Source organism: Tenrec ecaudatus, chromosome X, assembly GCF_050624435.1.
Source record: "Tenrec ecaudatus isolate mTenEca1 chromosome X, mTenEca1.hap1, whole genome shotgun sequence".
NCBI lineage: Eukaryota > Metazoa > Chordata > Mammalia > Afrosoricida > Tenrecidae > Tenrec > Tenrec ecaudatus.
In genome coordinates, this window is record NC_134548.1 from 53,049,947 (window position 1) to 53,073,986 (window position 24,040).

The window sequence follows — 24,040 nt, forward strand, 5'->3', positions numbered from 1 at the left end:
ATCAATAAGAGAGGGGTTTGTATTAGAGCTTAAAACATGAGTGCCCAGTTTTCACACTATCGACAGTGGAAGTTCAAAATCTACTTGCTGAGTCCCCAGACAGATTAGACCGCCACTGAATTTCCTCAGACCATAGACCAGGGATGTGAATAGTCTACTCCTCAGGCAGAGGTGCACTAGAAAGTGGATTACTGCAGATATAGTTAGGTTAAATTTAACACATTATCAGTTGGTTTCCCTTTTGACTTATTTTTAAATTTGTTCTAGTTTCTATTATCTTCTGCTTTTCCTTGGATTGAGGTCTTACTATGTTTTATTTTATTGTTGTTGGAGGTTTTGTTTGATTTTCTTCACATGAAATGCAAGATAGGTAAATCCAGAGAGACAATATCTAGATTCATACTTCCTTAGGATTATGGCAGGGGAGGTTGTAGGTTAATAGGGTGCTAATAATAATGGGTACAAGAATGAAGAAAATGTTCTAAAACTGATTGTGGTGGTGATTGCAAGACTCTTTTCAATATATTTAAACCATTGTATTATATAGTATGTGAATTCTGGCCATAAAACTTTAAAAAGGTTCAAGGCAGAGAAGTCAGCTCAGAAAGTCATGGTGACTGTTTTGAGGTATTCCAAAGGGGTAATCTTAGATTTTCTCAAAGGACACAGGACAATCATGGAGGCTTATTATTTAGAAGTTCTAAAAGAAAATGGAAAACTGTAATGGTAAGGAAAAGGGCATCAAAATTGCACTAAGGAATGTTTTTACATCATGACAATTCACTTGCTCATTTTTTAGAGTAGCAGAGGCAATCCCACGAGAATCTCACTTGGAAACCTTATGCCATCCAGCCTACAACCCTGATCTTGTCCCTTCAGATTTCTTTTTTCCCCCCAAATCCAGAAGACTATGATTTGAATGAATCCCTCTACTCGTTGCTATGGAGTCAATACTGACTCATAGCGACCGAACAGGACATGGTAGAGCTGATCCTGTGAGTTTGAGACTTTACTGGCGTTGAAAGTCTTGTCTTTCCCCCATAGAGCAGCTGGTGGCTTCAAACTGCTGGCTTTGCAGTTAGCAGCCCAACATGCAACCACTATGCCGCCCCTCTAGAATGGAAAAATTGCCATTTTGACATGGTAGCAGCTGAAGTTCACAGAATTCTTCAGGGAAGGGTTAGAGAGATGGAAACGCCGCCTTTACAAGTGTATTTTTTAGATGTAGGATATGTTGATAAACAGCAGATTCACATTTTGATATTTTGGTTTGATAAAAGTTGCTATGACTTTTTAGCAATACTTTGAGACGACGTATCCCTGCATATACCCTTAAACGTGTTGAGAAGCTTCCTGTCTCTTCCTGTTTTCTTCAGGCTTTTATTAGGAAAGTGGGTTGGATTTTATCAAGTGCCTTTTCGGCATCAATTGATATGATCATGTGTTTCTTCTCACCTGTTTTGACTAGGTAGTGGATTAGGCTGATTTATTTTTTTAGATTGAGCCATCCATGTGTACCTGGCATAAATCTCATTTAGTCATTATTTGACATGCTGTAGGATCCTCTTGATAGTGATATTGTTGAGAATTTTTGCAACTATATTCATGAGAGAGTGCTTTAGATTTTCCTTTTATCCTGCTGACTCCACCAGCAGAAATTATTCTCTTCATATAGAATACTTGCCCAAGCCCTACTTCTTTTTCTGGTCACAGAGTGGTTCATTGTATAATGCTCACTAATTGACCTTCCAAGTCACATTTCTTGTATACACAAAGCTCTGAAGATCCACATAAGTCAACCAGGCTGTGGGTTCGCTCCTCTATTGATCAGAAAATACTCCTCTTGACCAGAGTGATGCCCAATAGGATTATTGTAGTTGAGTAAGTTGTACGTATCCCAGTACGTTGACTGGTTGTAGTCGCATGTACCAGTTGGTACAGTTGTACCAAGCACACACCTTCCTCACTCATCAGACATCATTCTGTTTCAACTGAAGGATCTAGTCATCAATGTTTCCTGCATATTTTAGTTAAAAGGATACTTGTGGTCAAAACTATACCACAGCCTGAATATCCACGCACTCTCCTGCTTGGTCCGGTTTCCTCTGGCAGAATCTGGACCGTCCTAGGAACAAACAAGAGTACAAATGTTTAGCTGCAGAAAAGGGCCCTGGAAGAAATGGTGATTTTCTTTTGAACCGTAACTTTTATAGATTGAGAGCTCATAATCAAATGTCCCATACCAACAAAGTTTCCAAGATAAATTGAGGGATAATATTTTAGTAGAAATTGAATAAACTCAAAATGCAGGCACATTAACCCTTAACGTTAGAAGGTTTGGTCATGTTAGTGGGTAAAATTGATTCAATGCAGCACAAAATACAAACTTTCCTTTTATATTCTATTGTAATTTTCCTCAAAGTAACTTTCAAACAGATTATCCAAAAATAGTCTACAACTTAACATGGCCAAATTGATTTATAGATAAATTAAAGCAAGCTTCTATAAAACTGACTTTCTAGACCCTCCAGAGGTTGCCATAGAGAAGCCATGCCTTGTTGAGTTGCCTGACAAACCAGACAAAGGTTCTCAGAGGTCCTCACACAGGCACCTACTTTGTGTTCCACAGCACAATCATTTGTTTTCCTGCCAACTTTAATAAGGTAGTCGGTGGGCAGAAAACAGAGCCTGGGCCATTTATCTACTCTCAGGTAGCAAGTTCCTTTCCAATAAGAACAAAATCCCCATCATTGAATTTCAAAAATAACCTGCAAAACAAGCATTCACTCAAGGTTTAGGAAATGTGTTCGTGCAAGTAGTGGAAATGACAAAATTAATACAAAAATTGGAATGACTGTAGCAATGTGAGGGGTGTATGGTGGATGATACGTACCCTGTTAACTGCAAGGTTGGTAGTTTGACTTCACCAGATGCTCCCAGGGGGCAAGAGGAGGCTTTCTGCTCATATAGAGATCTATATCTAGGAAACTCAAAGGAACCATTCTACACTGTCCTTTAGAGTTGCTATGAGGCAGCAGAGACTGAATTGATGGTGGCGGAGTTTTAAGGAGGCCTGGTGGCACAGTGGTTCAGCTGATAACTAAAAGGATGTTGACTGAAAACTACCAGCAGCTCTGTGGGAGAAAGATGAGGCAATCCACTTCCACAGAGGCTGCAGCCTTGGAAATCCTGAGGGGGCAGTTCTCCTCTGTCCTATAAGGCCACTCTGAGTAGAAATCGACTCAGCACCAAGCATTTGGGCTTTTGGTTTAATGGAGCTTGCTGGATGACAAGTTCTGAAAGTCCAGATTGCTTATGAGGCACAAACATTCCTAGCATCACTATCTTTAATATTTCAGGGAGAGACAACTCTGTGCATGAGGGACAATGACAACAACCAATACAAGTTGAACTACAATGACATGTAGGCGTGCTAAATTATAGGGGGTTAATTCCCACACTGTACTAGTGATGATACAGACCAGTGGGATATGAGAAAAGAGTAGTCAAAGATCTTCTGGAGAATAGACTCAGAAAGAAGTAGAGGGAGAGACATTAGCAAGCAAGTTATTTAAATTCCCTTAGTTTCCAACAGCAAAAATTATTTTTATAACTGATTCCCCAAGGTATTTGAGGAATGTTTAGTCATGAACATGAAAATGGCTGAGTTAAACTGGGTCCTTCTGTGAATGGGGAAATATAAACACAGAAAGACCCAAGAAAAACTTACTATTTTTTAAAAATCACATGGAAGAAGGAAGATATAGAGATGTTTCCAGGTGCAGAAAACAATCATTTCTTTGGAAAGATTTTAAAATGCCATAAGACTGGGTAGAGCATTAGCAGATGACCTTTGTCCAGGCAACTATCTTTACCAAAAACACCCCAAAGAGTAAATGGCTTTTTATATAGGGATGGGCTCTAAGCTTTCAGTTCTAAGTGCCTACAGAATTTAATGGTAAAAAAAAAAACCCAACAAAATGATAAATACCAGCCAGAATGATACTATAGAGCAGTGTTTCTCAACCTTCCTAATGCCACAACCCTTTCATACCGTTCCTCATGTTGAGGTGACCCCCACCAACCATAACATTACTTTCGTTGCTACTTCATCACTGTAATTTTGCTACTGCTATGAATTGGGCAACCCCTATGAAAGGGTCATTTGCTACCCAAAGGGGTCCCGACCCACAGGTTGAGAACCGCTGCTATAGATCATCACATACGAAACAAGTCTCCTAAAGTCAGTCTTACCTGCTCCTGTCCTACAACAGACTACCAGGTTACCAGGTCATGCAAAACCCCAAAGCATTAATAACACCTGGAATACTTAAATTCTTGCTCTCTCACTTCAAGGAATTTATAGGGGACTTATATAAGCCCCCAAGAGGACAACTAAAGCAATTAAAACAAAGGAAAGACTTACACTTGAAGGCAAATTAACAAAAGGTTTCCTCATGTTATCAAGAGACAGGCCTGTAGTCCACAAAATTAGTTACTAAGAAACTGAAGCAACCACTAAAGATCACAAGGGGTAAATTTAGGACAAAGAAAATGTGCCATTTTTGTAAAAGGGACATGAAACAATTTATTCCAAGAAATGGTGGTAGAAGTATGAATAGGGTCACAAAGTTAGGTGCAGGGTAGCTTTAGGGAAACCTGGAGGGGTTTATGGAACAGGAATTAGGGTCCAAACACAGACAAGCCAGCAGACCCTATCCTGTGAGGTCCAAACAGTGCAGGGCTGAGAAGCAGCCAGCATGGGTGTAGGCTGATGGTACCATACGGATGACCGCCTCTTTTCTCAGGCTGCACTCAGAGAATAGGATTTCCCTTCATGTGTTGCTCACAGGAAAAGGGGAGACTTGCTCTCTCACCATGCCCACCCTCAGAACCTGCCTTTCCACCAAGGCTCAGACCGCCAGGTACTTCACTCGGGCTATGTCTAACACCTGGAACACCCTTTCTTCCTCTCATCTTCTCCCGCCGACCACACCTCGCTGGCTAATCCCTTCAGCATCTTGAAGGCTGTGCACAACACTAGCTTCTCTGAGAAATGCTTCAAAAGCAACAGCGCCCCCCACACAAGGTTTCCCAAGAGACTGAAAGGAACCTGCTGTCATTGAGTCAATGCCAACCCTTGGCAATCCTGCATGTATCAGAGTAAAACGGTACTCTATTCGTTTTTCATTGGCAGATGTCTTTAAAGTAGAATATTTAGGCCTTCTGTGGCTGGACTTGAACCTCAGATTTTCACTTAGCCACCAAGTTTGTTAACAGCTTGCCCCACTGTGGTTGGAAGGGGTGCCAGCCCCTGACCACTAATCACTGGTTTGATAGACACAATTGTATTGTTGATATATATATAAATGTCATATTAAAGTCATCGAGAGCATGAGAGATAGAAGAGAGATTGAAATAATGGAGTCAGACACATTCCATGGTAGCAATGCTCACCTCAGTCCTGCTTGGTGGTCCATGTGGAGAGATGGGGAGGGGAAGGAGGACAAGGGGAAAGGGAGCAGGGGAAGGAGAATGGGAAAGGAGAGGGGGAGCTGAGGAGATGTTAAGGGAGGAGCCGAGAGAGATCTCTCTGTTGCCAACCCAGGCCTATAGACCTTTGTGGGGAGTGCAAGCCCACTAATTACAGGTAAAGACATACATCACAGGAAGGGGTAGTATTATAGGTTATACAGCAATGAGAGGGGGACAATCTAGGGACATACACGCAATAGGACGAGGAGGGATTGGGGGTATACATGTGACAAGATGGGCGGATCCTAGATTCAGGATGGCAGCTTAACTGTTCCCGGTTCCCTGGCTCAACTGATAAAGACCATTATCAGTAGGGTGTAAACCCACCTACAGGAACCAAGCTAATGATTGCAAGTCTCTTGGGAGAAGTAGCCCATTGTCCCCAGCAGCAGGGAGCAGGCCCACCCATGGTGGGAAGAGACAGAAATCTGGCAGTTGATTGCCTCAAGGGAAGTAACTTTTACCATTAGCTGCAAGCAGTCTAACATATTTGGGGGAGAGGACTTGGGAGAACTCTTTCTGTTTCCCACACCTCACCTAGGCACTCCACACTTGGCATAAACCAAAACCAAACTCACAGCCATCAAGTTGAGTCTGACTCATCGTGACCCTATAGGCTAGAACTGCCGCTGTGGGCTTCGAAGACTGTAACTCTTTATGTGAATAGAAAGCCTCGTCTTTCTCCCATGAAGGGACTGGTGGTTTTAAGATGCTGGCCTTGCAGTTAGCCGCCCAACATGTTAGCACTACCACTGTGGCATCTCGTGATGCTTCGAGTGACAAGAAACAAATAAATCTATACTCCTGGGTGGGTATGCAGACAGAGTTTTCCACCCTTACCCTTCTTATCCCCTTTACCAAGTCCGTAGGGATGGGGATTCCACTGTTTTTGTTGGCAGATGTCTTACCAGGGCCTGAAATAATATCTGAAATATAACAGGTGCTCAAAGGGCCAAATGAGTGAATAAATATTCATTCTGAAATTCCAGATAAAGAACAGCAGTGTGTGAAATCAGGGTCCCCGAACAACTACCAAAAAAGGGGGAAGAGGTAGTAGTTTGAGAAAAGGTACCCCAGTTAAAAAAAACTGAATTTTCAAAAAGGTTGAAGCTGAAGATTTAAGAAACCAAGAGGCCCCAGAAACACATGCAAATCGAACTAGCCCTGAAATTCATAAGTCCACAGAATTATCAATGGGGTTTCGACAGCTTTCAAACACACACACACACACACACACACACACACACACACACACACACACACACACACCCGTAGTTTCCTTTCCTCTACATCCATCGATATCCTGTTTGTGACCTTGTCCCAAGTTGAAATCACGAGACTCGCCTGCTGATATGATAACGCAGCGACAAATTCCAATCTGTGCTTTTTTAGCTGCTCCAAAGGTGGCTTCATCAATGAGGGCACTTCAGTAATTTCAGGAAGGAAGAGAATGATTTGTCTGCATATCCGGCCAACATAAATCTCAGCTGTATCTGGCATGAACAGTCCCGCTTCAATGCAGTGGGAGGCCTGCTTCCAGCTGGGCTTGTTTGTGTTTGAGTTGCAAACTCACCAAGACCTCCAGGGAAACAAAGCAACTGGATTTTTGTTTTGTTTTGTTTTGTTTTATTGAGTCAAGCTTGCCAGGGACACGAAGCTGAAGTCTGCCCACAGTGTCCTTATGCTTCCCTCATATACAGCCAGAACTTCTAGCCAAATGAGCCAATATTCTGGAGCTTGGTAGCCATGACTCAGTTTATAATCTTGGGTTTCTAGATCCAGTAAGGAGATTTTTGCTTATTGTAAGTAATGTTTTCCCTTCAAAGATAAGTTTTGATATTTGAGGGATATTAGTTTTTAAGAAGGTCATTCAGAAAACGGGAGTAAACAGACTTGCCCTTTCCTTTCTAGTCGGGGAATAAACATCTGGATTTTCCCCACCTCTGATTTCAGTTTCATGACAACACTGAGCATGTGACCTGGACCCAATTCAAGGGAAACTACAAGAATCCAGGGTTTCACCCAAAAATTAGAAACCCATTTATTTCTGTTTCTCGTGACTCTCTCACTGAAGCGAGAAGGCTCAGGCTATGAGGATGTGGAGAAATGGGGCCCTTGCAGTACAGAAACCCAAGCTTGAAGGTTACCTTTTTTTTTTTTTTTTGGAGGAGGGGCGGCTATCTGAGCAAACTTGAGAGACTTTCAAAATGCCAACTGACTTGACTTTGAGGGCCCCTCTGCACAATCGTGTCTGAGACTTGGCAGGAAAGAGGTGACGAGAAAATCATTGAGCTACATTAGCTGCCATGCTACTCCTAGCTGGGGCTGGCAAAGGAGGCACCCTCGGGAGTGTGGCAGAAGTCACTGCCAGCCCTGTGAGTCCAGTGCTCGCTGCCCCAAAGGGCCTGCATGACCCCTCCACTGCTCTGTCACTGCATGGACAAAATCCCAGAACTCTTAGCACTTGGGCTCCACTGTGTCCGCAAGCATTTCCATGGAAAAGTGACAGCAAGTTTGTTCTGAACAATTTTAAGAAATCTATTTCCCCATGAATTTGTGAAGCCCCTTAGATATAATAAGTTCAGATACACGAAACAAAACGCTCCCCTTTGTTTCCTTTTACAGATATTGGAAGGGCAACGTTGGGAGGAAGGGACGCCTTGAAAAGCCCGGGGATGCCTTTACACGTCTGAAATTGTCAGAATGGTTTTCCTCCAAGCTCTGGCTCTCTCGCTGGCCTTCATTTTCCTGACAAAATGAATCTTGCCTGGCCACGGATCTTGAGGGGATGCTTTGGAATGCGGTGTCCATATTCTAACTGAACTATCATTTGCCTCTCAACACAATGAAAGCTCTCCGTCATAATTTTCCCTCAGGTTTCCTCAAGAGCGCTGCTGCTCTAAATTACGTCCCAAGCATACAGTTCCTAAGCCCCTCTTTTCTAAGGTCCTTAACCAGAGGTAGCATCAGAGAGCAAATTCTCCAAGAATGTCACTTAAAAACCACATGCTCCAATTGGTACAGTGGCCAAATCTAAAGAAATCACTAATGTCTTCTGGAACACATTCAAGTAGGCACCAGATCTCTATGAAGCTCGTTGAGAAATGTGTCCAAAATGTCCAGAACTCTCAGAGGTTTTCGTGTCTCTTATGATGCAGCCTCGGCTGACCTGTGTCCCCATGTCCCAACCTTCTCTACCTGTGACTATAAGCTTCGAGAGGACTTCCGAAACCTCTTGGAAAATGGAATGACAAGAGAATGGAATTTCCCCACACACTTTCTGCAGCCCCTTCCTATTTACAAAGAGGGTCTTTGTAGACACAAGGAAGGTACCATGAGGTCATCAGGCGGGGAGCGAGTTCCATATAACTGGTGTCTGCTAAGAAGAGAAGCAATGTATGCACACAGGGCGACAGAGACAGAGGTTGGAGGGATGCATCTACAAGCTCAGGGACACCGGGAGTCCGCAGCCACAGGAGAAGTGAAGAGAAAAGCAGAGAACAGATAATCGCCCTAGAATCTTCAGAGAACCCATGACCTGGCTTGCTGACACCTTGATTTTAAACGTCTATCCTCCAGAACCATGAAAGAATAAAATTCACCCCGTTTGTGGTACTGTGTGACAGGCGCCCTATGAAACCAACACAGGCACCTTATCAGACTGTAACCCCCATGGAAGGTACCAGAAAAAGCCACAGCTGCCCCACCCAGCAGCACATTTGGGGAGATTTGCTACATCAAATTCGGTAGATGGAACCATTTAGAGGACTCTATGGATATGAAATCTGTAGATTGCATTTACGGTTAAGTGCAAGAGTAAGTGCAATAAGCAGCTGACGGGGAAAAAGGAAGGACTCTCGCACCGTTTCACAGAAGACACAAGTGGTCAGAAAAGACTCCTGCTGTCCTGTTCCATCTTGCACTCTTCCACTGGCCCTCTGAGCTCCTCCCACGTGCTCAACACTAGGTATTCAATGCCAGACAAAATGATTCTAGACTCTCAAGGCCAAAGGAGAAACATTTCAATATCATTTTTATTCCGATCCCTCTTCTTTTCTTAACTTGTGTGGTGGTTACATAATTTCACGTGACCCTGAAGCTATAGAAGAGTGCAGGGTGGTATTTAACCAGTCAATCAGGTCGCAGCCTGATGGGGACTCCTTGTGGGTGTGGCATTCTCATAAGGAGGGCCCTGGGAACCTACCTCCCTCTCTCTGCCTTCACCTCCCTGCTGGCTGACCTCGATGGCGGCCAGAGCCCTGGAAATGCATCCACCACCATTGGACCACAACTTTGCACCTACCAGCCTGCGATCTTCTATATGCATTCTATCTCATGGCACGTGGCTGTGTGAGTCTGACGAGTGACTTATGAACTAGTGTCGAACTTATGGACTCGGGTTGGACTGGGCTGGGATGTTTTCCTGATACCCAATCACTTCTTCATGAAAGCTCTTTCTGACACAGATGAGTGTCACTGGATTTGTTTCTCTAGTCAACCTTGCTTAACTGGTAAAGGAACAAAGCCTAGATACACACTCATCCGACAGCCCCACAACGAAACATAAATTCTTTGGCCCTCCTTCTACTCAGAGTTTATCGCCTGGATCTCCATCCCTTGCATCTGGACCCTAGCAACAGAGCGCCATGGAAGTGACACCGTAATACTTCCAAGGCCAGGTCAGCGACTGTGATGCCGCTACCACCGTAGAGACTGGAACACTCGCTTTTGGAAGTGCCACCATGCTGTGAGGCAGCTCGGGGCCCATGGAGAAGTCGTGGGTAGGCCTTCCAGCCAGTACGCTTAGTCTTTGAGTGCTCTCAGGCCAGATCCTAGACATATGAGTGAATACGCCTTCGGATGATTCCAGACCCCTACCATCTAGTAACCCCCAGCCTTTGAGTTTTCCCAGCTCAGGCCCTAGACTTCCTGCAAGAAAGGCAAAGTGGTCCATACTATATCCGGAAACTAAGGCAAACTGCCCCCGCTATGTTCTTCCCAAATACCTGACCCAGAGAGTCATTTAATAAAATGTTGTCTTGAGGCAGTATGTTATGCAGCGATAGTAAATGGAATTGATGACAAATCAACGGCAACGATAGATTGGAAAGTGATTGAGTTAGTTTATTGTGCCAACCTGGCTGATAAACACGTGTGTGGTTAATTAAAGGGCAGAGGGATAAATGGCTCGGTGAGCCTCGCCTTTCTAGTTCTCGGGTCTCTTGCTTTCTGATGGTCACACCAGGGTGCAGCTGCCTTGTCCAGTTCCTTGCTTTAGCTGGCGGGGCTCACTTCCTGCAGGATGTCCCTGAGGAGAAGCCACATGGACCTGCCCCGATGCAGCCCTGGGTGCTGGAGCAGCCATGTGGAGACCCCTGCCAGCGCTGAGATGTTTACACATTCACTGACTCATCTTTCCTCCTGCAGTCGGCATTATAGTGTGTGTTTTGTGAGATGGAGGAGGACTTTGTGGATTGGTGTCGGACATATGGGTTAAAGCTGGACTTGTGAGCTTGGGCAGCACTGGCTTGGGATGTTTTCTTGATGCACACTTGCCCTTTAGATAAAACTCTCTCTTATACATAAGTTTCTGTGGATTTGTTTCTCTAACGTACCCAGACTAACACAGTGATAGAGCCAAGAATGGACCTCGGTGTTTATTTTGCTCAATAACATCTTACAGGGATGGGATGAACTCAAAGAATGTTCAAGCAAAGTCTTCAACTCCCCATCTTTCCAGAATAATATATTGGAGAGTTACTCTCCCCTCCTCTCCCCTACAGGGGTTCCACCCTGAATCCCTCTGTGCCCTACTCTCACACTAGCAGGGGCCACAGAAAGCCCCTTCTAGAGACTGTTTCAAGGCTCTGCTGCTCCTTGTTTCTACAGCCAGGCTTCCCAGCCCTCTACTCCAGACCCACACTTATGCCACTACCCTACCCAAGCCTTGTTAGCAATGCTATGACCTTTAGCACCTAAGAGAGTGGGATCTGCTGTTCTGCCCCCGCAGGGCTGGTGAGGAACTCCGAGAGTTCTAGAGCACTCCAGGCCCTGGAAGAGCAAGAGTGCCTACAATCTTATTTTCCTTAAACTCCATGGACTGGATAATTAAATCATAGCACTTTCCCCTTCCTCTGTCCAGCTACCTCTGATAAGACTCAGAACCAGTAACAGGGAGTAAATCCCCAATATATTTATTCTGGAAAGGTGCCGAGTGGGATATTTTGCTTAAATACTCTTGGTGTTCGCCCCATCCCTGTTATATTGTTGTTTAACAAAACACACACTGAGGTCAAATCTTGTCTCAATAACTTTCTAATTCTTTGACTTAGAAGATGCAGTTAAACTTTCAAATGTTAACTTTGTATCACTTGAAATGGGGATAACAAGGACCTACTTGTCCAGCTTACAGGGAAGGAATCCAGGCAATGAAGCAGGTGCAAAGTTACAATTCAACTACTTCTAATGATGGAAACAAATGTCTCTTGTGACTTACCCCTTGTAAGACTTGAAAGCTGTCATTGTTGGGTGGTGGGTCTTGATCTGGGTCAACGCCAACTCTATAAATCACCAGGGAGAAACAAAAAGAGAAAACCAGAAAGCATTAACTTGGACTAGGCTATCCGTGTTACCTAAATGTAGCCCAAACGTTGATCATCTCCCCAAAGCAGGAGTGGTTAGCTGAAAGGTCATCATGCAAGAGTCATAAGAGAGGCCTCATAGCACACCAAATCCCAGAGGGCGGATCAGTACTCTCCGGAATGTTTAGACCCTAAGCAAATGAAAACATCAAAACAAAAACTCACTGCCGTTGAGTGGCTTCGGACTCATAACAACCCTATGGGTTCAAGTGCCCTTATGGGTTTCTGAGGCTGTAAATGGTTATGGTAGCAGAAAGCCTCATCTTTCTCTCATAGAGCAGCTGATGGATTCAAACTGTTGACCTTGAGGTTAAACAGTTCAATGTATTAGCCACTACATCACCTAACTACTACTGGAAAGACAATATACACAGACAGCTGTTTTTGGAAAACAATATACACAAACAATGGTCTAGCTGCCTTCCCATCCTAGATGGCTCCAGTTATCAGCATGAGAGTCTCACAGTACTGGGCCTTTTCTTCTCTGTTTCTTCATTTTCTCCCTACGTTTACTTCCCTGGTATTTGAATATCAAAGTTCTCATATATGCAGGGGGAAATTAAAAAACAATAGAGAACCTTTGTATGTCCTCCACCTGGAGTCTATCATCATTTTACTGCATTCCTTTATTATATACATATATACCAATTTCTCGATTAACCACCTTATTTTTTGATGCATCTCTAAGTTACAGGCATCAGTATATATTCCTTAAATACTTCAACATCCATATCATTAACTAGTCTTGAGCTGTTTTTAGTCCTGATGCTCTCAGTTCTACAGCAAAGAGGACTTGAGATTTCACACAAATGGATAAAGCCAAGTGGAGACCAAATGGATAAAGCCAAGTGGCAAAATACTTTATAACAAATTTCATAAAATCACCAGGGTAATTGTCTTGGCCTAGTAAAACTCGAGCTACTGCTAGACATGATTGTTAATGTTTTATCTCTTTGCCGTGCTCATTCTGAGGCACAGAACTGCACCATAGATGATGGGGGATGATTGAGGAGGATACAAAGATGCTAAGCAAGTTCCATCTATTACCTCATTATCTCCAGTGTAGCAAAAATGGACAGTAGCACAAGAGGTGGACAGAAAATACAGCATTTAGGTTAGGTCTCATTTGACTTTTAAGGCCGGTACTGATTCCTGTAAGCAGACAGAAGGTACACAAAGGCCTTTATAAATACCTAACTTTTTTCTCCTCTTCTTCTTCCCCACTGGTGATGTCCAGGCTCTGATTGAGAAAACAGGCTTAACAGAAAAGAGGGGGAGAAGACACTGCAGATGTGCCTACTGCCCTCTCAAGGCCAACCTCTACTCTCTCATCCTCACAATTGCACACTATCTAGAGAATCTCGAGCAAAATAACCTCAGAGATTTGTTGACATGAAAGCCATCTAACTCAGGGATCAAGGGGCTACCCATGAAAGTCATGCCCCAAAGTACCCCCAAATGTTTTATATATATGTATATACACACACACAAGTGGTTATACATAGAATTTCTAGCTATTGTTCTTTAACCCCCACCTGTTTTTAATCTCTTCATGTATAGTAGTTGGAAATTTTCTCAATGTTTGTTTTATCAATATTTGTAAGATCAACAGCTAGGCATCCCAGTATTGGGCCGTGTTCTCTGGATTCTGGAGGAACACAAAGCCTCTCCATCCCAGACTAATTGACTCCATATTTAGCTCTCGGTCACCAGGGGCACGTGACCCAAGCATCTCTCAAAAGGCCTCCCAGAACACCAAGGACACGGAAGCCCTCACTCTCACCACAGAGAGGCTATTGTGAGACAAGGGCAACACAGGTATGTGAGCAGAGGACTGTGTCATTAAGTACTGTATGGCCAATCATATGGCAGCTCTGCCCTGCCACCCATAATCTCTCCTTTCTGCATTGTACATTTTAAGCATGATAAAATGACTTTATCCGCCTAGAAGAAAAAGGAAGTGTGTGGGCAGAGGAAAAAGGTTTCAGTGTGTGCCATGCTTATGCTGAAAAAAAGTCATAAGATTATCAATTATCAATTTACCACACTCCATAATTGTACTCTTTTGATATATTTTAGAGACATTAGGGTAAATATTATACATTCATATACTCTCGCATCCAAACTAGAGGCTTTAATTATTTTGTATTTTTTAAATAACATGACTCTCAATTAAAAAATGTCATAAGAGACACATACACCCTGAAAGTCAAAATGATTGCTGTAGATAAACAAGACTAAAGGGAGATGCAAACCAGAGTAAACTCTGATTGGATTTTGAATGCATATAAAACCTCTTTAATCTCCTTTAGAGTGAGAGAAGGGTTATGATACAAGAGACTGACTCACTAGGAGACACAGACTGGGGGTGCAAAGGCATGATGTCTGTAATGTACTTCGAAATAGTGAAGAGAGACTGAGAGAATACAACATGATATTTTTAAAGGACAAAATGCTAACAACTAGTAAATCAAGGTGACGTGTTGGTTCTGCACTGGACTGCTAACCACACATCAGCGACAGAAACCACCGGCTGCTCTGCAGGATAAGGATGAGGGCATCTACTCCCATCCACAGTTAGTCTTGGAAACCCTCTCGGCAGCTGTACCCGGCCCTCCAGTGGCTACGAGGCCGACTCCATGGCAGTGAGGTTTGATGTACTTATGTTCTTTTGTTGCTGCACATTTTAAATGTTGCACAATGAAAAAATATCAAATCTTGGTAAAAAATACTGCTAAAATATACCGATCTATTTTCCTATCTCTGCAATTCAATCTAATACTGATGAGTCAGGATCTCCTATTATTTCAGGGCCTGAAAACCACAAATCACAACAATCCACAGGCATAATGTGCTGCAATAGGGTTAGTGAAACCCGATACTAGCAATCATGTGGCTTTCTTTTCCAGGGAACTCCCATAGTCATATTCTAATACAAAAGGACAAGGAGAAAAATGCTAGTTGCGACAAACAGGTCACCAAAATGCAGTCCATGCAGGCGTTCTCAGATCTGGTTGTGCCCGTCCCATGGAAATCTGGAGTTCGAGGAAAATCTTAGCCAGTGTTCCCTTTCCTTGCATATACCATCCTTCTGCTGTGGAAGTTCAGACCCTCGGGGCAGCCACTTGCTATCAATCACCTTTCCAAGATGCATCCCAAACCTCTGACCGCACTGTACCCAAAAGGACCTGCTGGGTCCTATCATGGAACAGAGGAATATGGAAGGACCCTGTAGGACAGAGTATTGGCTGTCCCTCCTACCGGTCTAAGTGCCGAGGAGATTTCCTGAAAAAGGAAGTAAAGATCTGTTTCCCAGCTTGTTCCAACTTTTTAAAGAGGAAACAGACTAGTGGCTGATAGATACAAATAGATTCTTCTGTGATTACTTTCCCAATTAAAGGCTATCTACTTTACGCTTATTTAATAATTACTTTAAAGGATCAGTGGTAGTAGAACAGTTAAACATTTCGTTACGGAAAGGTCAGTGGTTTGAGCCCACCCAGACGCTCCAAGGGAGAAAGAGCTGGTAACCTCTTCTGAAGATTACAACCTTGAAAACTCTACAGGGCAACTCTCCTCTCTCCGATAAGGTTGCTGTGAGTCAGAATTAACTCAATAGCACCAATCAACTACCATTACTTTACTGGTAGGACTGTGGAACCGCCCAAGGAGGACACTGGGCCCTGTGGCTTCCCATGAACAGCCCCACCTTGACTGATGCACAGCCCAGATCCAAACTGGTCTCTGAGAAGAGGAGATAAAGCAATGGAGTAGGCTACTGTGTTGGGCAGCAATAAAGTCCAGAACAGTGGTTTCATTATGTCGCCGGGGACTTGAGCGCCTCTTAACTTTTCTAAATTCCCCATTCCAGACAAACTGTCTACAATATAGATTTCTCTACTGACTCACTCTGTGTTGCTTTTATCCTGCACACGATCATAAACCTAGAACTCTTTGTACCATTATAGCATATCATCCTTTAGCATATTCTCCTGATAATCACGGTTGAAGTCATCAGAGCACAGTTTTCCGAAATGAGCTAAATTGTCTTTACTTTCATTGGGAATGAGACAAATGTGGAAAGCCCACACTGAGAAAATCGACCAACTGATGAACTCATTCAGGAATGAATAAAGATCATTTAAAATGTACACATTCTAATTAATAGCCACATAAAATGCTGTACAATTTTAAATCTTGTAGGTGTTTTATTTTCATCGATATATATTTAATTTGAATGATTCCATTAAATGTAAATACTTCAACTGTTTTCATGTGTGTCATTGTGCCTTTATTGCACCCGTCTGGGTCCTGATGGTTTCTTGAAATCCAGGCCCCACTGCATGTATCGCTCACTGCTTTGACCATGGTTGGCAAGCTGTGGAATATTGTAGCAATGCTAAAACCAGAGTGCAAGTTGAGCTTGCGTTTGATTTACCTACCAGCATGGGATCAGAAAGAAAGCTTGGTGACTAAAGCTACGGAAAGAAAGAAGTAACATTTAAGGTTTTATTCCGATTGTCCTGCTGTTACCACTAGTCCATGTAACCTTATCATGAACTTGACTGGACACTGAAAGACAAACTGCATTAGAGGAATGGTTAGCTTTTTTTGGTTAAAAAAAACAAACACCCTGTTTTTCATTATCTTTGGATAAGGTACAAGTACACAAATACGTAAGTTAATAAATTAAAACAGCACGGCACTGGTGTTTAATTAAGATGGTGTAGGCCACACCCTGAAGCCACAGCTGAAATGAAAATCTCTAGTTATTTTTTTAAAAAATTTAAAGCAGGATTTATTAGATCATAAGCAGGCTATTGTGGGGAAAGCACGCCTCTGAAAATGGGCAGTTTACCCGAAGAAAACACTAAGCAAATCAGGTTCTTTATGTAAGCAACACACTGTTCCAAAGGAGGGGGAAAGGCGCATAATCTCAAGAACCCTGAAACACCAATCAACCAGAGAAAAGGTAGAAAAATGATTAGAGTTGACTGAATCTGCTGGCCCCTTGTTAAAGTATATGCGAGGGGAGGGTAGAGGGTAGGGAGATGCACGCAGGAAAGAGTAAAGAGACAAACAGCATAAAGAGAAATATCCCAGGTTAGCAAGAAGACAAAAGCCAAGCCCAGCTCCTTCTTTTAGAGAGCGCCCGTGTGTCACCTGAAGTACAGCCAGTGATGTCCATTCTGGTCCTCTTCACGGCGCTCCTCAACGCCAACTCTGGGCAGCACGAGAAGGGAATGGGAGTGCGTCAGGGACTGGGGCAGGTCAAAGCTCTGGGGACATGTCCTGGGCCACCTCATTTTTTTTTTAATTTTAACAATTTATTGGGGCTCATATAATTCTTTTCACCGTTCAAGGCCACCTCATTTTAAATTCAAATCAATACCTTCTTTTAAATGTACCCCCCACTCTCTAAACCCAAAGATACGGAGAAGCTGCTAAATACCTATTTGAAGCCCCAATGTTAAGAGGTTGCTTAAAAGAAGCTCTGAACCAAGCTAGAAATGAAGACGTGCCTCTCAAAATATAATGTAATCAAACCAGATGAAGAAAAGCAACCCATAAACTGATGCACAGAATTTCTCAGGACTTTCTTTCATAAAGCCAGACACATCCACATTAAAAAAGAAGGAAGGAAAAGGTTAATAGGGAATGCCTTTACAGAGAGAACCAAAAGTAGCATCTTACTGAAAATTGACATGATAAAGATGAAAATGACCTTTTTTTCCTAGACAAGTAAACCATGCTCCCCACGGGTTCATCCCTAAGGTCATCTTCTAGGGATGGGAACTATGGATGCCAGATCACAAACATAAGAAGAGCTCAACAACTACTGACGAGACAGCCCTAAGAGGGACAGCTTGCCCTTGGTGGCAGTGAGAAAATCAACATAAAAGCTAAGGAAGCCCATGTTTCTGAAATGTGCGCACAGCAACACCTGCTGACGGACTCTACTTTACTGGAGACCAATGGCACAAGTCACTCCTGTGAGCCCGCTCCTCTTCGGCACAGGCCATTTTCCCATTCCTATCCTGATTACTCTTCCGAAAATACATTTCCCCATCGGTTTCACAAACCTGTCGCTCTGTCCAGAAGGCTGCTTTTATTAGTCACACTGCCTTTATTTTATCCTCTCTCTTATTCCCCCCACTTTCCCCCATCACTCATCTTGCTTCCCCTTTCCCCATTTCAACACTGTATGTTTTCCAACGACTAGACCTCTTCACGTCACTAGACAGAACCAATAACCTCTATTCAACCCCAAATCTTAAACACGAATAGCTGTACCAAAGTGTTGTGGAAACATAGACAATAACAGTAGACCCCCCCACCCAAATCAAGAAAAACAAACAACTGAAAACCACACAAACCCAAGGGAGTACTCTAGGGGGTTAAAAGGCAAGGTTGGCAAAACTTCAAAGACAAGAGGAAATGGATTGACGCCATGGCTGCCACAATGGGCTCAGGCATAGGAGCAATTACAAGGATGGTGCACGACCAGCAGTGTTTGTTCTGCTGTGCAGATGGGTGCTATGGGTCAGAACTGACTCAATGGCACCTAATAGCATAACAACAACAAAAATACTGTCCACCAACACGTCTGATCATTTATAACAGTGGTTCTCAACCTTCCTAATGCCACGACCCTTTATTACAGTTCCTCATCTTGTGGTGACCCCCCCCCAATCATAAAATTATTTTTGTTGCTACGTTGTAACTATAATCTTGCTATTGTTATGAATCAGGCGACCCCTGTGAAAGGGTCGTTCGACCCCCAAAGGGGTCACGACCCACAGGTTGAGAACAGCTGCCCTATAAGCAATGGACAAATACCTAGAAAGACACCGTCTATCCAAATTAATGCAGCTGGATGTAGAAAACACAAACAAAGCCTCAAAAAAAGAAGAAAGAAAGAAGGCCAACAAGAAATGTCCAACCAAGTAAAGCCCAGGGCTAAATGGCTTTCCAGAGGAATTCTAACAAGTATTCAGGGAAGAAATGTCACCAATTCTACACTGACTATTCCAGAATATAGGAAGGGACAACAAAATTCGAAACTCATCCTATGAAGGGGGTCTAACTCTGATATCAAAATGAGGCAAAGATTCCACAGAGACGGAACGTTCCAGACGTATATCCCAAAGGCAAAAAAAACCCCACAACAACAGCAACAAAAAAACACAACAAAATTCTGACCAATAGAATCCAACAACATAACAGAAAAAAACACAATTCATCATGACTGAGTAGGATTTGCCTGGTCTTGGCAAAAGGGACTCCATTTTGAATCCGGTGCCTTCAGCTTGGCTCTCAGAATGCACCTCTCATAGACCTCCCTTTCACTGACCTCCCTCTCACTGATCTCCCCCTCCCCTGCTCAACCTTCACATTCCTGGAGCCGGCTCCTCCCGGAGCCAGAATGTTTTCTGAAGATAAGCACACTCCACTCTACCCGTCCTTGGCATATAGATAGGGTCAAAGACCTTCTCCCTTCTGAAGCACCTGTGTGCACAGATCCTCCCCAGCTTAGACCCTTCCCAGCTGTGCCTGCCAGCAGGGGTATAAAGACGCAGCCCCAATTTCCCAAAGTGCGGTTTCAAAGGCTCAATCCCCTGAGTTGCTGAATCCGCCCGCAAGCCTCCCAATAAAGCCTGCTTCTAAATTTAGCCGATTGGATCTTTGGTTCTGTTTCGCGCCCCAAAATTCCTTACAGGAGTCATACTAAGGATGCAAGGACGGCTCAACATTAGAAAAACAATCAGTGTAGCCAACCACATAAACAAGATAAAGAATAAGAACAACAACAAAATAACGACAGAAAAAGAACCACATGATCACATCAATAGATGGAGGGAAAAAATCATTTGACAATATCCAACATCCATTTCTAATAAAAACAGTAAGATAGGAGTAAAAGGGAAATTTAAAAAAATCATTTTATTGGGGGCTCGTACAACTCTTATCACAATCCATATATCCATCCTTTATGTCAAGCATATTTATACATATGTTGCCATCATCATTCTCAAAACATTTGCTTTCTACTTAAGCCCTTGGTATCAGTTCCTCATTTTCCCCTCCCTCCCTGCTCCCCCTCCCCCATTAAACCTTGATAATTTATAAATTATTATTATTTTGTCATATCTTCCACCATCCGACGTCTCCCTTCACCCAATTCTCCACTGTCAATCCCCACGGAGGAGGTTATATGTAGATAATTGTAATCAGTTCTCCCTTTCTCCCTCACCTTCGCTCCACCTTTCTAGTATCACCACTCTCACCACTGGTCCTGAGGGGTTCATCTGTCCTGGATTCCCTGTGTTTCCAGTTCCTACCTGTGCCAGTGTACATCCTCTGGTCCAACCGGATTTGTAAGGTAGAGTTGGGATCATGATAGTGGGGGGAGAGGAAGCATTCAAGAACTAGAGGAAAACTGTATGTTTCATCGTTGCTACATTGTACCCTGACTGGCTCAACTCCTCCCTGCAGCCCTTCTGCAAGGGGATGTCCAAATTCTTCCACATAATAATAAAGGCCATATAAAAAAATTCAGCAGCCAATTTCATGCTCAATGGGGCTAAACTGAAAACATTAACCCTGAAAATGGGAATTAGACAAGGGTGACCCTTGTAATCACCCTTATTCAACATCACTGCTGGAAGTCTTAGCCCAAACCACTGAACAATTGAAAGGGATACAATTGGGCAAAGAAGGTGTGAAATTCTTGCTATCTGAAGGCCATATGATGTTATAGAGAGAAGCACAAAAAGACTGTTGGAAACAATTGAAGGATTTAGTAAAGCAGCAGGATACACAATTAATAAACAGAAATCAATTGCATTCCCATATACCAGTGAAAAGAGCTCAGAAAAGGTCCATGAAAGACTCTGAAATAAACCAAATGAAAGAAACAAATGACCTTTACAAAGGAAAATTACAGAACAATACTACAAGAAACCCAAAGAGACCTACACAAATGGAAGACTATCCTGTGTTCATAGACAATATTGTGAAAAGGCCAATACTGTCTAAACCAATCTACCAAAAAATATAATTCTGATTTAAATTCCAACTTCATTCTTTTTTTTTAAAAAAGGGAAAACCTAATTACCATCTTCATATGGATAGGGAAGGGGTACAAAATAAGCAAAGAACTTCTCCCCCAAAAGGAACAAAATAGGAAGCCTGGCACTACCCAATCTCAAAATCTATTATAGTCACAGTAACCAAATCGCCTAGTGGTGTACAATGATAGATATGATACATAGACCAATGAAACAGGCTAGAAAACCATAAATAAGAATATCCACCTACAGGCAACAGGTTTTTGGCAAAGAGTCAAAAAATATTAAAATGGGAAAGAGACATTCTCTTCAACAAATGCTGCAGGAAAATTGGGTCTCCAACTGCAGAAGAATAAAATAGGGCTCATGCCTCTCTTCATGCACACGCATAAACCCAAGATGGGTCAGAGACCTGATTTACCAAATGTGAACATCAATGAGAAAATTGAGACCAACAATTATGTGCCAATACAACTGTAAAAAATTGAGACAAGCTTAAGGGCCCTATGGCAGGCATACACCGACTATCAAATATAATAAAAGGAGTATACACAGTGAAAGACAAAATAGATGAGCGAGACCTATTAAAAATATAAAACTTATGCACGTCTAAAGACTTCATCAAAAGAGTACAATGAGAGCCCACAGATTGGGAAAATATCTCTAGCAATGACACAGCGGACAAGGGATTACCGGTAATTACTAAAATGTGCAGACTTCTGCAACACCTGAATAGGAAAAAAAAATCCAATTAAAAGGCAAGCAAAGGACACGAATAGACACTTCACCAGGGCCAATACTTGAATGACTAACAAACACGAGGAAATGCTCTAGATCACTAGCTAGCCGGGAGATGTAATTCAAAACGACAATGAGTTATCACTTTATACCCACAATGATAGCCCAAACAACAAACAACAACAACAGAGAACAACAAATGCTGGAGAGGATACAGAAAGTTGGAACTCTTATACACTGCTTGCGGACTTCATAGGTACGACCATTGTGGAAAATGATACGGTGCTACCTAAAACAACTACTGATTGAAATACCAAACGACCCAGCAAAACCTTTGCTGGGCATACAGCCCAGAAAAACAAGAGACAGAACACGAACTGACATATGCTCTCCCATGTTCATTGCAACCCAGTTCACAAGAGCAAGAAGCTGGAAACAGTCAAAATGCCCATTAGCAAAAGAATGAATTAAGAAACTATGGTGCATACACACAATGGAATACTATGGACTTCGAAATCATTGTGCTGAGTGAAGTTAGTTGATCACAACACCAAAACAAAGTCAGGCTTCTACTCTCAGGTTATGTAATCTAATCTGATCTCCCAAGTAATGAGGTAGCGAGCCTACCTGGAGCCCATGAACCATCAATCACTCGCTTTACAGGTGCATCTTAAAAACCACCTCAACAGAGGAGATCTTACTCAGCTGAAGTCGGTTTCTCAAGACAGAGGGAGAGGGAGAAGACCATTCAGTTGCTGCTGGACAACATTGTGCTAAGATCACCCCAAATTAACAGACACTCCTACAAGAGTGATAAGCAAACCTTACTGGAAATGAAAACCAGGATAGTGGATGGGGGCAGGGAGGGGTGTTAAGGTAATGTGTATGTCTCAGAGAAGGCTATAACACCCATATTGCTGGATAAACTGTGCAGAGCAACCTCATATAGGAAAAAAAAAACCACGCTAACGCATACTTACATAAATCCCAAAGGGAAAAAACACCCGCTACTATGTCCCTTATTGAGCACTTTTGACCTAGCTTCTATTCATTTCTTGGTGACCCAGGCCATATGCTATAGACAATTGAGACTTTTGACTGAGTCCTTTCGAGGTATACATCCTTTATAGATCACAGCAGAAGGAACTGATGTGAAACCCCACTAAGGGAACTAGGCTTTACCTCAAACTCACCTGTAGCAGATTTAAGGAACTGACATACTTCTTTGGATAAGGCTGAAACACCCTAGTGTGAGAGGAAGGAGATGATTGCTAGCCCAAGGTTTATGAAACTGGCAGTTGTTGGACTTTGGTTGAGATCTCTAGCTTTGAAGGTGTCCAATAAATATGGCCCAGGGCTACGCATATTTACTGTTTTAATGCCCTCTTTGCTTTCTTATGACATGTATTAGTCTGGCAGGCATGATTCTGCCTTTGTGGATGAATGTTATTGAAAGTTTTTCTCTATCACCAATCCCCGCGTTTCACGTGAATAGTATCCAGTCACTTAAGGGTTTAATCGGTACAGGCCAACAATTCATGTATTGCGGTTCATATCCAGCCTATTCTTGTACAATTTCCTTTTCTCGACAGTGTTTTAAATCTACACCATTGACTAAATTAAGAACACTATCAAAAGAATTACCTATGCTCCGGGGGGGGGGTGTGTGTGTGTGTGTGTGTGATTTATAATGTTCTCCATCATGAAAATGATGTCTCTAAGGTAAGCAGAGACATACATAAAGCATATATAAAGATATGTGAATGTATTGGGGGCTCACATTCAATTCTAGCCCCAATCTAGGAATAATTAGTTCTTATGACATGGCCCTACTTCAAGCTCACCCTCATGAAGAAATCTTTGAAGATAGGGGTGCCATAGTAAAATGTGGTGAAGAAATGAGATGTGTCCCAGCTATCAGAAAGAATAGTGTCTGGGTCTTAAAGAAGCAGTCAATTTAATGAGGCATCAACCAAGTCCACATGGAAGAAGCACACCAGTCAATGTGAAACAAGGATTGTAAATAATAAAATCTAAATCCAAGGGTGGGAATGG

At 42.7% G+C, this 24,040-nt stretch overlaps 1 protein-coding gene across 2 annotated transcripts in view; it reads right to left on the reverse strand.

Annotated features, from left to right (window-relative positions):
* Positions 1–24,040, reverse strand: part of SLC9A7 (solute carrier family 9 member A7) — a 187,954-nt gene that overhangs the window by 15,168 nt on the left and 148,746 nt on the right. For both annotated transcript variants that reach the window (XM_075538636.1, XM_075538635.1), the window contains exons 13-15: positions 17,340–17,399; positions 12,032–12,095; positions 2,043–2,125 (exon numbers count right to left, since the gene is read on the reverse strand). In XM_075538636.1, the coding sequence (XP_075394751.1) occupies positions 2,043–2,125; positions 12,032–12,095; positions 17,340–17,399 (207 nt within the window). The remainder of the gene's footprint in view (positions 1–2,042; positions 2,126–12,031; positions 12,096–17,339; positions 17,400–24,040) is intronic.